The sequence below is a fragment of the Sander lucioperca genome, chromosome 17 (genome assembly GCF_008315115.2).
Source record: "Sander lucioperca isolate FBNREF2018 chromosome 17, SLUC_FBN_1.2, whole genome shotgun sequence".
NCBI classification, from domain to species: Eukaryota; Metazoa; Chordata; class Actinopteri; order Perciformes; family Percidae; genus Sander; species Sander lucioperca.
In genome coordinates, this window is record NC_050189.1 from 13,436,443 (window position 1) to 13,451,442 (window position 15,000).

Consider the following 15,000-nt stretch of genomic DNA (forward strand, 5'->3'; position numbering starts at 1 on the left):
AAAATACCCAAAATGCTACCGTTTGTCAATACAATGTAATTAAGGCCTAGTTTTTGTAAACGTACCTTTGTCTAAGGTCTGGCAATGCAGAACTAGGGTTATGGGGATTAATGGAAACCAATGATGTCCTCGTAAGTATGTTTGTGTGTCAAACTCACATGAAGAGTTTCCGCTCCGAGATGAAGAGTTCGGCAGCCGAGAGAGAGCTGAAACACTGATTCACAGTGATGAAGAAGAGAGCGCCCATCCTGAAATAACAACAACAAAACTCGTCAGTACACAGACGGACACATGTGTAGTTTAATCCAGCACATAATACCATCCAATTTGAGAATATTGTAATATAATAATTAAGGGTGTCACAACTCTCCAAATCCACGATCTGACTTTTGATTTTAAGGTCAAAAAGTCAATTACATTTTGGATTTAAACATTTTCTTTTCCTAACAGGGACGGCACAATGCCACAATAAGAGCCACCAGATGGCAGAAGGGTACTTAAAAACAACAGTCACTTGTTGATAAAGGCAGCCGCACCAAATACTTAATTATACAATAACAAATCAAACCAGAATAGAAAATAATACCTGTTCTGTATTCCACTTTGATCGTCCTTAACATCAAAGAAAATGGCTCCTACGACCAGAGCGAGGAACAAAGTTACTGCTATCTAAACAGAATAAAAACACGCTTATAGTCAGCATTTATTAATACGCATCGCTGTAGTGAATGTCATACATCTTAAAAGGAACATTTCGATATTTTGGGAGGCAGGCTAATTCGCTTTCTGGGGAAGAGTTAGATGAGAACATTGATACCACTCTTTAAATTAATTAAAAATGTATTTGTCTTTTAATCACATCATGACACCAGCACAAAGACATCAGAGTTGTGAGCTGAAAGCGATCTCCGATCTCCGATCTCCAGAGCAGGGGGAATGAGAGGGGGAAACGCCAGAGCAGGGGGAATGAGAGGGGGAAACGCCAGAGCAGGGGGAATGAGAGGGGGAAACGCCAGAGCAGGGGGAATGAGAGGGGGAAACGCCAGAGCAGGGGGAACGAGAGGGGGAAACCACCATAGCAGGGGGAATGAGAGGGGGAAACGCCAGAGCAGGGGGAATGAGAGGGGGAAACGCCAGAGCAGGGGGAATGAGAGGGGGAAACGCCAGAGCAGGGGGAATGAGAGGGGGAAACACCAGAGCAGGGGGAATGAGAGGGGGAAACCACCAGAGCAGGGGGAATGAGAGGGGGAAACCACCAGAGCAGGGGGAATGAGAGGGGGAAACGCCAGAGCAGGGGGAATGAGAGAGGGAAAGGCCAGAGCAGGGGGGAAACGCCAGAGCAGGGGGAATGAGAGGGGGAAACACCAGAGCAGGGGGAATGAGAGGGGGAAACATAGCAAAATTATAGATATTAGTTTTTAAATCAAAACGTAGCGATGTAAATGTAGCCTAGGTTAGCTTATTCAAGCAACGTTTCTTACCAGCAATTGATGATGGTTATATTCTATACACACACGCAAATTCCTCCCCCCGAAATACGCTCCCATAAGTGGTTTGTTCAAGCAGCAATTGAGACTGGTATTTAGGTCTCTAGTGGCCGTAAACCCAAAACGTAGCAGTGTAAATGTAGCCTTACACCGATATAAGATGGTATTGATTTTTTAAGACTCCTGCTCGATGTTCCTACCTGAGCGAAGGAGGTCTGAGGGTTGAGCATGAGGTTGCGAAATGTCCTCTTGAGAACCCATCTGAACTGGGTCAGGAAGCCCGTGTTGTAGGTGATGGTTCTGGAGCGACGAATGGTGATCCTTGGCTTACCCTGAACGATCTTTTCTGAGAGAGACAGAAAAAGGTGATAACTGTTTTTTTTATTTGGTCAATTGACAAGCTACCCAGCAGTTTAATACATTAAAGTTTTTCTGAAATGGTTCCTGAACTTTCATTTTTAGGGTCCTATTTTAATGATCTAAGCGCACGGCGTGAAGCGCATGGCGCAGGTGCGTTTAGGGCGTGTACGAATCCACTTTTGCTAGTTTAACGGCGGAAGAAAGGGTCCGTGCGCCGGGCGCATGGTTCTAAAGGGTTGTACTTAGTGTCTTCATTAATTCATAGGTGTGTTTTGGGCGTAACATGCAATAAACCAATCAGAGATCATCTCCCGTTCCCTTTAAAAGCCAGGCGCGTTTGGACCTTGGAGCCTTGCTATTATGATGGAGGATTTGCACCGTAATATTTTTATTTGTAATCTTCTGCATGTGTGTGTGCTGCTGTGCGTCCCTGTGTGTGTAACAAGCATAGTGTGCGCGCGCTGTGCACGAGCCTAGGAGCATTTTACTAATGCTCTGTTAAAATAACAATGAAATGCTGCGTTATTGACTATAGACCAGGTTTTTGTTGGTCAATGTGGTTACACTTTTCAAAAACTGCCCCAGTGGACATGTACCATAACTCTGTTTAATGTAAATACATATAAAGAGATCTATGTGATGTTTTTGTATCTACCCAGCTCTGCTTTGGTCTGTCTGAAGTATTGGCAGTTTCTATATTCCTCTACGAGTTTGTCCTCAATCCCCCGTTTGGACTTTGACGCCAAGTCTGAATCTGGATCTGGAGGAAAGAAAGAAAGACAGAAAGAATTAGGAATTCAGAATCGTCCAAACGGAGAAAACTAAATGGAAAAAAATACAATATATATCTGACCCAAGCCCATTTAACACACCTTCTTTGTCAATGCTATTGAGGGCGACGGCGGTTGAGTCTCCGTTAATAACGTCCAGGAAGAAGTCAGCAGGGTTGTTGTGCGGCTCACAGGTGTATCCTGGGAAATGAAGTTCCAGACCCTAATTACATCCAGCACATCACTTTCACATCACGTTATGTTATACTGGATTAATTTGAATGTTCCTACCGATGTCTGAGAAATAATCCAGTGCAGTCTGAGCCGGGCCGTGGTAAACCTGAACATTTACCATGTAAAGTTCTTTATTAATTAAGTTAATACACAACAAAGAATAGACAGCGGCTGAGGGGTTTTTAAGAGGTGGGAAAAAAACGTCAGGACGCTTGACTGTGAAAACAAAATAAAAAAGACACAAAGATAAAAGGGAGCAACAAGAAAAAGAGCAATAAAACAATGAAAGAAAGAAAGCAATCATAGAAATAGAAAGAGACAAAAAAAATAAAAAATCACAAAAGACAAAGAGAGTGAGCAACAACAACAGGAAAAAAGACAAAAGGTTTTACTAAAAATAGAAAGAGACAGAAAAAGACAGTCTGAACCAAGAAAAAGTGACAAAAAAGGAAAGCGACACAAAGACAGACAGAGCAGCAAATAAGAAAGAAAGGCATCACAAAAGACAATGTAAAAAATAAATAGAGCGATTAATTCTCCTGTTCTCTTGTCAAATTTGACCGCTTTTAAAAATGTCTATATCAGAAATATGGCTTTTTTAACCAAATTACCACAAAAAAAGGATGGATTTCATACAACGCTCTTTGCAAATATATCAGTGCTGTCAGTTAAACGCGTTATTAACGGCGTTAACGCAAACCCATTTTAACGGCGTCAATTTTTTCATCGCGACATTAACGTTTTTTTTGGCCTAGCAAACTTTGTAGTTTTTTTTCACATGCTGTTGCAACAACTAGTAACGTTAGAAAAACTACAACACCACACCGGATCTAGCTAGACCGGAAACTAAACAACAGGCACGCCGCACACACTTGTTTGGGCTTGTGAGCCGGCCAAAGAGTAGCAGGCTAACGTTACGTTTTGAGTAGATGGCGAGCGCGAGACGCCGAAATGGATGCCAATAAGATTCTGAATGTAAAGTTTACTTTCAAAAAGTTGCCAAATGGTTCCATTGACAAGACCAAAGTGATCTGTGTGTTTTGTCGTTGTGAACTGAGCTATCATCGCAGCACGTCCAGTCTGAAATACCACTTGATGGCCAAGCACGCAGCTCATGGCCAAGCACACGGCTGATGGCCAAGCACGCAGCTCATGGCCAAGCACACGGCTGATGGCCAAGCACACGGCTGATGGCCAAGCACACAGCTGATGGCCAAGCACACAGCTGATGGCCGAGCACACAGCTGATGGCCAAGCACACAGCTGATGGCCGAGCACGCAGCTGATGGCCGAGCACGCAGCTGATGGCCGAGCACGCAGCTGATGGCCGAGCACACAGCTGATGGCCAAGCACACGGCTGATGGCCAAGCACACGGCTGATGGCCAAGCACACAGCTGATGGCCAAGTACACAGCTGATGGCCGAGCACACAGCTGATGGCCAAGCACACAGCTGATGGCCGAGCACACAGCTGATGGCCAAGCACACAGCTGATGGCCAAGCACGCAGCTGATGGCCAAGCACACGGCTGATGGCCAAGCACACAGCTGATGGCCAAGCACACAGCTGATGGCCAAGCACGCAGCTGATGGCCGAGCACACAGCTGATGGCCGAGCACACAGCTGATGGCCAAGCACGCAGCTGATGGCCAAGCACATGGCTGATGGCCGAGCACACGGCTGATGGCCAAGCACGCAGCTGATGGCCAAGCACGCAGCTGATGGCCAAGCACACGGCTGATGGCCGAGCACACGGCTGATGGCCGAGCACACGGCTGATGGCCGAGCACACGGCTGATGGCCAAGCACGCAGCTGATGGCCAAGCACACAGCTGATGGCCAAGCACGCAGCTGATGGCCGAGCACACAGCTGATGGCCGAGCACACAGCTGATGGCCGAGCACACAGCTGATGGCCGAGCACACAGCTGATGCCAATTCTCCATCCCCTCGTCAAAGCCAGGCGACAAAAGCACAAAGCAAGCCGATCCACTTTTCCATGTTGATAAGAGCATTAAAATGAGAAAAAAAATAATGGGACAAAAAGAAATCTAGGGACATTTAGAATAGATAAAAATGTGCGATTAATTGCGTGTTAACTATGACATTAATGCAATTAATCGCAATTCAATATTGTAATCATTTGACAGCACTAAAATATAACTGATCACTTTAATTGAATTTCGGGTGAAAATTGAAATGGTTTCAAATCAGTATCCTGACTAAACTCATCCACTCAACATACTCTGATCTTAACTATTAGTCAAAAATAATTCATAATTTCTGCTTTTTTAACTCAAATATTAGGTATAATTCTATATAAATGAGATTCATTGACCATGAATTCCAAAAAGTAGTGTAAAACTAGTGGTAGTGGTAATTGCTGTTAAGGTAGTTACACACCAACCAGACAGCCGACGGTCAGCAGTAAAGCCAGTCGGACTGATCAGTCGGGTCCCGAGGTCCAAAAAGTGCCTCAGAACACACTGAGGCGACGCCGACTTGAGCGTACGCTCTATACGTGCGCGAAACCTAATACGTCGCCATAGCAGCAGGCGGCGCTGCTCTGTATTGTTTCCATTAACAGTCTGATTGTTTCCCAGAAAATGAGAACCAGCAGCTGATTGGACGAACGCGTCACGTGGGTCTTTTTTCTCCGGAAATTCACAGCCAGACTGTCATGGCGGCTCGTTCAGAATACGATCTCATATTGGACTAAAATAGTTCACCGAAACGTGTTTCTGAAAACATTTTAAGAGAGAAATAGGCCGTGCAGTTGCTGAATCTGTCTTCATTTCAGATCAACAAAGGTCAGTTTAAAAGATTTACGTCAGATTTTGAGCGGCTCATCCGCTCCCCATTTCCGGGTGAATCCCGACTGTCCTGTCTCCGACTGAACATGTCAGGTCGGCCCAAATGAAGGCCGGCGGCTCCTTGGACGGCCGACGGCACGGGACACACGGAACAGACTCGAGTTACCGACCTCGCCAGACGGTCCGACGGCCGATAATTGGCTCTGTGTGTCAGCACCTTTCAGTGAAAACTAAAATAGGGATGACAAATGTCGAAAAAAGTATTCATCTTTTTGGACCCGGGAGGACAACACAAGGGTTAAAAAAAACGGAAAAAGAAACAAAAGACAGAACAAAAACAAAGAAAGACAGCAGTAAGAACCAGGGGGACAAGCAAAGAATAGAAGAAAGGTAGAACGTGAAGAAGCCAAACAAAGTGACTGTGGTTAAAGGAGCCGACCTGTTTGCCGTTGACGAGCAGGGTGAGGCTGTCAAACAGCCGGTAGATGGAGTAGCGCGGCTGGTGGATGGAGAGGATGATGGTGCGACCGTTGTTCCCCATCCTGAACCAAGAACAGGAAGACAAACGGGTCAAAAGTGGCCTCAATCGTAACACAACTTTCTGCATCGCTGTAGTCTTCATACGAGGCGTGTTTCCAGTGCAATAGTATGTTTGGTGTGTGCAGTAACAACGTGAAACATGTCAGGATCAATAATATCTATATTCACGAGTAGTTTTTATACAGTCTGTACAATTTTAAATTTCATTTATCTTACAGCCGTTTGTCTTTTGTCTCTGTTGTTCTTTTACTTCTATATATATATATATATATATATATATATATATATATATATATATATATATATATATATATATATACACACACACACACATATTTATATATTTTTTTAATTTAGCTTTATATTTTTATTGCAAATTTTCTATTGTTTTTTTTTCCTTATACATTTTGTAAAATGGCAAATATCTATTCTATTGTGTGTGTGTGTGTGTGTGTGTGTGTGTGTGTGAGTGAGTGAGTGTGTGTCTTTGTGTGCATGTCTCTGTGTGTGTGTGTGTGTCTCTGTGTGTCTCTCTGTGTGTCTGTGTGTGTCTGTGTGTGTCTGTGTGTGTGTGTGTGTGTGTGTGTGTATATATATATATATATATATGTGTGTCTCTGTGTGTCTTTGTCTGTCTGTCTGCGTGTGTGTGTGTTTCTGTGTGTGTGTGTGTGTGTTTCTGTGTGTGTGTGTCTGTGTGTGTGTGTGTCTGTGTGTGTGTGTGTCTGTGTGTGTATATATATATATATATGTGTGTCTGTGTGTCTTTGTCTGTCTGTGTGTGTGTGTGTGTGTGTGTGTGTGTGTGTGTGTATGTGTGTGTATGTGTGTGTCTGTGTGTCTGTCTGCGTGTGTGTGTCTGCGTGTGTGTGTCTGCGTGTGTGTGTCTGCGTGTGTGTGTGTCTGCGTGTGTGTGTGTGTGTGTGTGTCTGCGTGTGTGTGTGTCTGCGTGTGCGTGTGTGTGTGTTACTTCTTGAGCAGCAGCAGCACAGAGTTGGCGGTGCTGGCGTCGAGGCCGGTGGTCGGTTCATCCAGGAAGAGGACAGATGGGTCGATGATCAGCTCCATGCCGATGTTCGTCCTCTTCCTTTCACCGCCGGAGATCCCACGAATCAGCTGAGTGCCCACCTACACACACACACACACACACACACACACACACACACACACACACACACACACACACACACACACCTCAAATAAATATTTGTCATTGTAGTTGTTATTTGTCAGTGTATGTTTGTCTAAGTGTTAATTTTTTTCTTATCACTTTGGTTTTTATTAGTTATTTGATGCTATAAAATACTTTTTCCTCGCTCCTTTTGGCCCTCTTTCTTTTTTTTTGTCTCTCTCTTCCCCCCCCCCCCTCCTCCTCTCCTCTCCTCCTCACCTTGGAGTCGGCCACTCGGCCCAGTCCCAGCTCCTGGATCAGTTTTTCGACTTTCTGTTTCTTCTCCTCCTGAGAGATGGCCGTGGGGAGTCGCAGCGCTGCGGAGAAGGTCAGGTTCTCTCTGACCGTCAGAGTTCCCATCACCACGTCATCCTGCAGACACGAAAACCATCATCAAGGACTAAAACACGACAGACGTACTCGTTTCTGACAATAGACAGTGAAAGAAATGGACACAGCGATGCCATAGACTTCGACGGAGACCAGTGAAGTCACTTAGAAGCACTTTTCCGGTGATGGCTGAGCGTTACTGAGCAGCCTCTAACTGAGAGAGACGACGTAGATGTGACGTGAGCAACCTGTCTGAAAGTTGGAAGTCTTCTGGTAGCTGTGCCAAGAGAAATCTCAATCATTCCCAATCTAGCAGAGACGGAGAGCGTGAGTAGGATCTGTCCATGAGCGTAGGAGCAGGAGCAAAACGTTGCTGAAATATGCTTTCATAGACTCTCTATGGGCTTCTCCCTTGACTGTATGATGCCTCCACGCCCCCCCGATTGCCTGCAAGCTTCTCCTGTACTATACGGTAATTCCTCTACTATGCGACAGTAAGTCCCGTGGTTATGACACAATCGTTAGCCTATTTTTACAAAAACGTCTGCTACGGAGCCATAACGTGAGGTACAAGGTAATGGAGTCTTTTATACATTGTCGTGTTTCTTCAGAAAAGTCTTTAAAAACTTCAGATGTAAAGTTTTTTGCTGTCAAAGTGGCGCCAAAATGAATGGGAGTCAATGGGATGCTAACGGCAGGTGATGGCTTGTTAGTCTCAGAATCTCCCCATAGGAGCTACGCTTTTCGGATGCTCGCTCACCCCCTTGTTACTGACCCAAGAAGCTGTATTTATTGTTGTGAGCAGTTCCCTTCCTGTCCAGATTCAGAACAGGAAGCTCTCCTGAATCAGAGTCAATCTGTTGGCTTCCGCAGGTCTGACTTCCCTTTTGTCTTCCTGTCCGTCTCACCCACCTGCACCACGTATCCAGACAGACACTTAAAGTTTGGAGGCTGCGGGGCTCCGTCGATCAAAACCTCTCCCGACAGACCTGCAGGGTCCTTTCTGGCCGCCAAAACATCCAGAAACCTGAACGACAAACGGATATCATAAACTACTCTGACAGGAAGCTCTTCAGTAATACCACGCTAAAGTATAATTCCTGCAGTAATACCACTCTAAAGTATAAGTCCTGCAGTAATACCACTCTAAAGTATAATTCCTGCAGTAATACCACTCTAAAGTATAATTCCTGCAGTAATACCACGCTAAAGTATAATTCCTGCAGTAATACCACTCTAAAGTATAAATCCTGCAGTAATACCACTCTAAAGTAAAAGTAAAACCTTACTTACGTAAAAGTATCAGCCAAATGTACTTGAAGTGTGAAGGTAAATTACTCTAAATCAGGGGTGTCAAATATACGGCCCGTGGGCCAGAACCGGCCTGCCAAAGGGTCCAATCAGGCCCACTGCTGGATGACTTTGCAAAAGTGTGACGTTTGCAGAGAAGTATTTAATTACAATTCCAAATTTACCACTTTAATCTCAGAGAATATCTGAGTTCTTTTTCTGTAAATTTACAACTTTAATCTTTGAAATTCTGAGTTTTTTTCTCTGAATATTACCCCTCTCTCCCAGGTCCGTAACATTACTTTCTTTCCTACGATGGCCTTAGAATGAGAAGCAGTAGCAGCAAAAACTGTCCTGTCCTGTTAGTAGTGTCCTTTACACTGTCCTGTGACTCCATGACTGGCCCGGGACAGTCAGACACTGTCCTGTACACTGTCCTGTGACTCCATGACTGTCCCGGGACAGTCAGACACTGTCCTCTACACTGTCCTGTGACTCCATGACCACTGTCCTGTACACTGTCCTGTGACTCCATGACCACTGTCCTGTACGCTGTCCTGTACACTGTCCTGTGACTCCATGACCACTGTCCTGTACACTGTCCTGTGACTCCATGACCACTGTCCTCTACACTGTCCTGTGACTCCATGACTGTCCCGGGACAGTCAGACACTGTCCTCTACACTGTCCTGTGACTCCATGACCACTGTCCTGTACACTGTCCTGTACACTGTCCTGTGACTCCATGACCACTGTCCTGTACACTGTCCTGTGACTCCATGACCACTGTCCTCTACACTGTCCTGTACACTGTCCTGTGACTCCATGACTGTCCCGGGACAATCATGGCAGTCACAGGACAGTGTCTGGGTGTCACAGGACAGTGTACAGGACAGTGTCCGACTGTCCCGGGACAGTCATGGAGTCACAGGACAGTGTACAGGACACTACTAACAGGACAGGACAGTTTTTGCTGCCACTGCTACTGCTTAGCAGAAGCAACTTGCGTTTGCCAACATCAAGCTAACAAGAAACTCCGTGGCGGATAAAGTTTCTGATCTTTCTGGAGTAGTTCACTGGTCCGGCCCACTTGAGATCAAATTAGTGTTATGTGGTCCATGAACTAAAATGAGTTTGAGACCCCTGTTTTAGATGTAGTGGAGTCAAAGTACTGTATGAAGCTGCATAAAATGGATAATACTCAAGTAAAGTACGAGTCACAAAGCCACTCACGATGACTTTCCGCTTCCCGTCGCTCCCATGATGGCGTTCAGACCCGGCTTCATGATCCCACTGAGAGAGAAAGAGAGAAACTTGACAAATGTTTATATAAATAAAGTTTTTTCATGTGTCACGTGTTAAACAAAAGGCTTACAAGACACCTTCAACCTCATAAACCACATCCGTTAACACATACTGAAAAAAGAAAAACTTTCCAATTTAGTTTTATATACCTGCATGTCTTCGCCAAATATTTTCATCCTCTCAGTTACGTATACGTACGTTAAGTTCCAATAAGTCAACGTTGACTTTTGGTTTCACACGAGACACAAACTGCGGTTTCCTGGGTTAGAGTCCTTTGGCTTTACCGGAAATGGCAGCTGATTGGACGAATGCGTCACGTGGGTCTGGCTGCTCCCGAATTTCAAAATCAAGCGTAATGGCGGCTCGTTCAGAATACGATCTCGTATTTTAGGAAAATAGTTCACCGAAATAGTTTCTGAAAACAAACGGACAAAAACGACAAAACCTTGGAAAAAAAGACGGTAGAAAGAAGGAAGTAAAGCAAGAATATGTCGAAAATAGTAATAAAAACTTCGGGAGGAAAAAAAAAAGGAAAGCAACACTAGAGCGACAAAAGTGACAAAAAATTCAAATAAGCGACAAACTTCGAAAAAAGTTACAGAAACTTCGAAAAAAGAGACAGAAACTTAAAAAAGTAAGGAAGAAAGGCAAGAATAGGTCAAAACAGACGACAAGACCTTCAAAAAAAGGTGACAAACTTGGAGAAAAAAAGACAGTAGAAGTAACTACAGCCTTGTAACTGAAAAACATTTAGCAAAAACTGTCACGTACCCCCTGCAGTCCTCCAGAGTACCACTAGGGGGACACGTACCCCCTGCAGTCCTCCAGAGTACCACTAGGGGGACACGTACCCCCTGCAGTCCTCCAGAGTACCACTAGGGGGACACGTACCCCCTGCAGTCCTCCAGAGTACCACTAGGGGGACACGTACCCCCTGCAGTCCTCCAGAGTACCACTAGGGGGACACGTACCCCCTGCAGTCCTCTAGAGGACCCCTAGGGGGACACGTACCCCCTGCAGTCCTCTAGAGGACCCCTAGGGGGACACGTACCCCCTGCAGTCCTCCAGAGTACCACTAGGGGGACACGTACCCCCTGCAGTCCTCCAGAGTACCCCTAGGGGGACACGTACCCCCTGCAGTCCTCCAGAGTACCCCTAGGGGGACACGTACCTCCATTTGAGAAACACTAGCTTAGAGCAGTGGTTCCCAACCTTTTTTCCTTGGCGCCCCCCCTACTTATGTCTAAGAAAAGCTGAGCCCCAACTCCGAAACCAAAGTTGAGGTAACTCTCGAGATAGAGCCTTACTTTCTTTTTTGACACAGAGGAGTTATCAGCACTTTTACGTTTCTCCGCCATGTTTCATTCATAAAATAGTGATGCCGTGGCGGCAGGAAAGACGAGGATGATATCAGCTATCAGCTGACCTGATGACAGCAGGGTCCCAGGTTAAGAGGTCCCGGAGGTCTGGCCTACTAAATAGCCTGCCTACAATTTTAAGCGAGAACAAAAATATATAGTTTTTATACAGACTTTTGTATACATTATATATTCTAGTGTATTATCATAATTTGTTTAACATGTGCAAATATTTTTTTTTTACCTCAACATCAAACCAGATAGAGTTGCGCCCCCCCTGAGATCTTTGCCGCCCCCCTGAGGGGTCCCCGGACCCCAGGTTGGGAACCACTGGCTTAGAGCACCTTTAAGGAAAAAGTCAATAACCTTTGACTGTATTGTTGTATGTCTCATATAGCTTTCTCATTTATAGTTTGGTCGACATAAAACCCTAAAAACATCAGCAAATCGCTCTGTATGTCTGGCACATATTGCAGAATTGACAATAAAGTTTCCATCATAGAATAAAGCAGGCTACCACACAGCCACCTGTTGCACAGCCTGAATATGAAAACGCTCTGCATCTGGGGCTCAAATTCTGCTTTGAGTGTCACGTAATTACAGTGTGAACAACAGTTTTCTGTCTTTTTGGTTTGGCGCAAAACTAGTCAAAATGTTGTTGTGAACCTGAATTGATATGTGGGCCGGATCAAAATTTGCAAAGGGGCCTGGATTTGGCCCCCGGGCCTTGAGTTTGACACAAACTTGTGTGCTCTAAAGGGTGACTTTTGCGTCAGTATCAGACGTATTTGACGAGTTGGGGTTTGACTATGAAGCTACAGTCAGCAGCCGGTTTGCTGGGGTCATCCCTATGTTCCCCGGGTCCTATGTTCATAGGACCTTTTAGAAAAAAAAGGTCCTATCTTCCCCGTTTTTCCCAAAAAGGGTCCTATGTTCCCATGTAGCAATACATACCGGAGCATAGGACCCGGGGAACATAGACACGCTCCCTAGGCGGGGTCATCCCTGGGTTAGGGGTTAGGGTTGGAATTTGGCAGTAATGGTGGAAAAAGTAACAGACCTCATACAAAGAGGTCCCAGGGATACAATAGGACCCAGAGATACAATAGGACCCAGGGATACAATAGGACCCAGAGATACAATAGGACCCAGGGATACAATAGGACCCAGAGATACAATAGGACCCAGGGATACAATAGGACCCAGAGATACAATAGGACCCAGGGAACATAGACACGCTCCTGGTTAGCTTAGCATTAAGACCAAAGGAAAACAAAACAAAATAAAGACGTTATTCTCACACATTGGTTTCTCTACAGATTAAACAATTGTGATATGTGTTTAAGAGCTGCTGGTACAGAAGCAGGCTAACAGTTTCCCCCCGTTTCCATCTTTGTGCTAACCTAAGCTAACGATCTACACACTCATATTGCTGATTCATCTCTATTTTAATGTTGATTTTTAGTGTGAAATGACGAGGCAGTTTCCGTTCTGTGTTTCTTTGAAGTGGCTGTTGGTGAGCTCTGTGATTACGTAACTGGTATCGTCTCATATTTAAAAGAGGAACTGAAAGAGGAATTTAGTCGTTTTGCAAACCGTGACATTTCAGTGGCTGTTCTGAAAAAGTCCGATTCATCTTTTGGTGTCTTTTTGCCGAGTCAGGGTTCAGGACTTCCTCCTGAATAAATCAGCAAACTGATTTTTTTACAACACATGACAGTGCAGGTTTTTGTTGTGTCTTCCTTCCTTTTGTTTTCCTCACATGATGTGATCTAAAACTTACAGTCAGCAAATTTCAAAACATGACTTTGGTTTATTTTCACCCTTGAAACCCTGATGCTGCAGTTTTTTTTGTGTTAGTGTTCAATAGGATGGAACCTGTTTTTTGCTTCCTATTTTTATCTGCCCTTTTTCCCTTTCCTTCTTTGCATTATATATATATATATATATATATATATATATATATATATATATATATTTTATTTATTACTTATATTTTATTTATATTTTTGCATCCTTTATTTCAAAGTCTCTTGTTTTTAAGTCTCTTACTTTGAAAGTCTCTTGTTTTTAAGTCTCTTACTTTGAAAGTCTCTTGTTTTTAAGTCTCTTACTTTGAAAGTCTTGTTTTTAAGTCTCTTACTTTGAAAGTCGTCTCTTACTTTGAAAGTCTCTTGTTTTTAAGTCTCTTACTTTGAAAGTCTTGTTTTTAAGTCTCTTACTTTGAAAGTCTTGTTTTTAAGTCTCTTACTTTGAAAGTCTTGTTTTTAAGTCTCTTACTTTGAAAGTCTCTTGTTTTTAAGTCTCTTACTTTGAAAGTCTCTTGTTTTTAAGTCTCTTACTTTGAAAGTCTTGTTTTTAAGTCTCTTACTTTGAAAGTCTTGTTTTTAAGTCTCTTACTTTGAAAGTCGTCTCTTACTTTGAAAGTATCTTGTTTTTAAGTCTCTTACTTTGAAAGTATCTTGTTTTTAAGTCTCTTACTTTGAAAGTCGTCTCTTACTTTGAAAGTCTCTTGTTTTTAAGTCTCTTACTTTGAAAGTCTTGTTTTTAAGTCTCTTACTTTGAAAGTCTTGTTTTTAAGTCTCTTACTTTGAAAGTCTCTTGTTTTTAAGTCTCTTACTTTGAAAGTCTCTTGTTTTTAAGTCTCTTACTTTGAAAGTCGTCTCTTACTTTGAAAGTCTCTTGTTTTTAAGTCTCTTACTTTGAAAGTCTTGTTTTTAAGTCTCTTACTTTGAAAGTATATTGTTTTTAAGTCTCTTACTTTGAAAGTCTTGTTTTTAAGTCTCTTACTTTGAAAGTCTCTTGTTTTTAAGTCTCTTACTTTGAAAGTCTTGTTTTTAAGTCTCTTACTTTGAAAGTCTTGTTTTTAAGTCTCTTACTTTGAAAGTCTTGTTTTTAAGTCTCTTACTTTGAAAGTATATTGTTTTTAAGTCTCTTACTTTGAAAGTCTTGTTTTTAAGTCTCTTACTTTGAAAGTCGTCTCTTACTTTGAAAGTCTTGTTTTTAAGTCTCTTACTTTGAAAGTCGTCTCTTTGAAAGTCTCTTGTTTTTAAGTCTCTTACTTTGAAAGTCTCTTGTTTTTAAGTCTCTTACTTTGAAAGTCTTGTTTTTAAGTCTCTTACTTTGAAAGTCTTGTTTTTAAGTCTCTTACTTTGAAAGTCTTGTTTTTAAGTCTCTTACTTTGAAAGTATATTGTTTTTAAGTCTCTTACTTTGAAAGTCTTTTCTTTTTAAGTCTTACTTTGAAAGTCTTGTTTTTAAGTTCACTCTTCAACGTTTTAATGTGTGGGAACATTAAATCTAATATCTAGTACACCTTATGCAACATTAAGTCTAATTAAAC

General features: G+C 43.2%; 1 protein-coding gene across 1 annotated transcript in view; it reads right to left on the reverse strand.

Moving 5' to 3' along the window:
- The window catches only part of LOC116060773 (broad substrate specificity ATP-binding cassette transporter ABCG2-like), a 32,104-nt gene that overhangs the window by 9,081 nt on the left and 8,023 nt on the right, over positions 1 to 15,000 (reverse strand). Inside the window, exons 4-14 of the mRNA XM_031314511.2 lie at positions 10,229 to 10,288; positions 8,618 to 8,732; positions 7,595 to 7,747; positions 7,175 to 7,332; positions 6,104 to 6,206; positions 2,909 to 2,957; positions 2,720 to 2,818; positions 2,503 to 2,607; positions 1,688 to 1,833; positions 587 to 669; positions 159 to 248 (exon numbers count right to left, since the gene is read on the reverse strand). Of these exons, the coding sequence (XP_031170371.1) occupies positions 159 to 248; positions 587 to 669; positions 1,688 to 1,833; positions 2,503 to 2,607; positions 2,720 to 2,818; positions 2,909 to 2,957; positions 6,104 to 6,206; positions 7,175 to 7,332; positions 7,595 to 7,747; positions 8,618 to 8,732; positions 10,229 to 10,288 (1,161 nt within the window). The remainder of the gene's footprint in view (positions 1 to 158; positions 249 to 586; positions 670 to 1,687; positions 1,834 to 2,502; positions 2,608 to 2,719; positions 2,819 to 2,908; positions 2,958 to 6,103; positions 6,207 to 7,174; positions 7,333 to 7,594; positions 7,748 to 8,617; positions 8,733 to 10,228; positions 10,289 to 15,000) is intronic.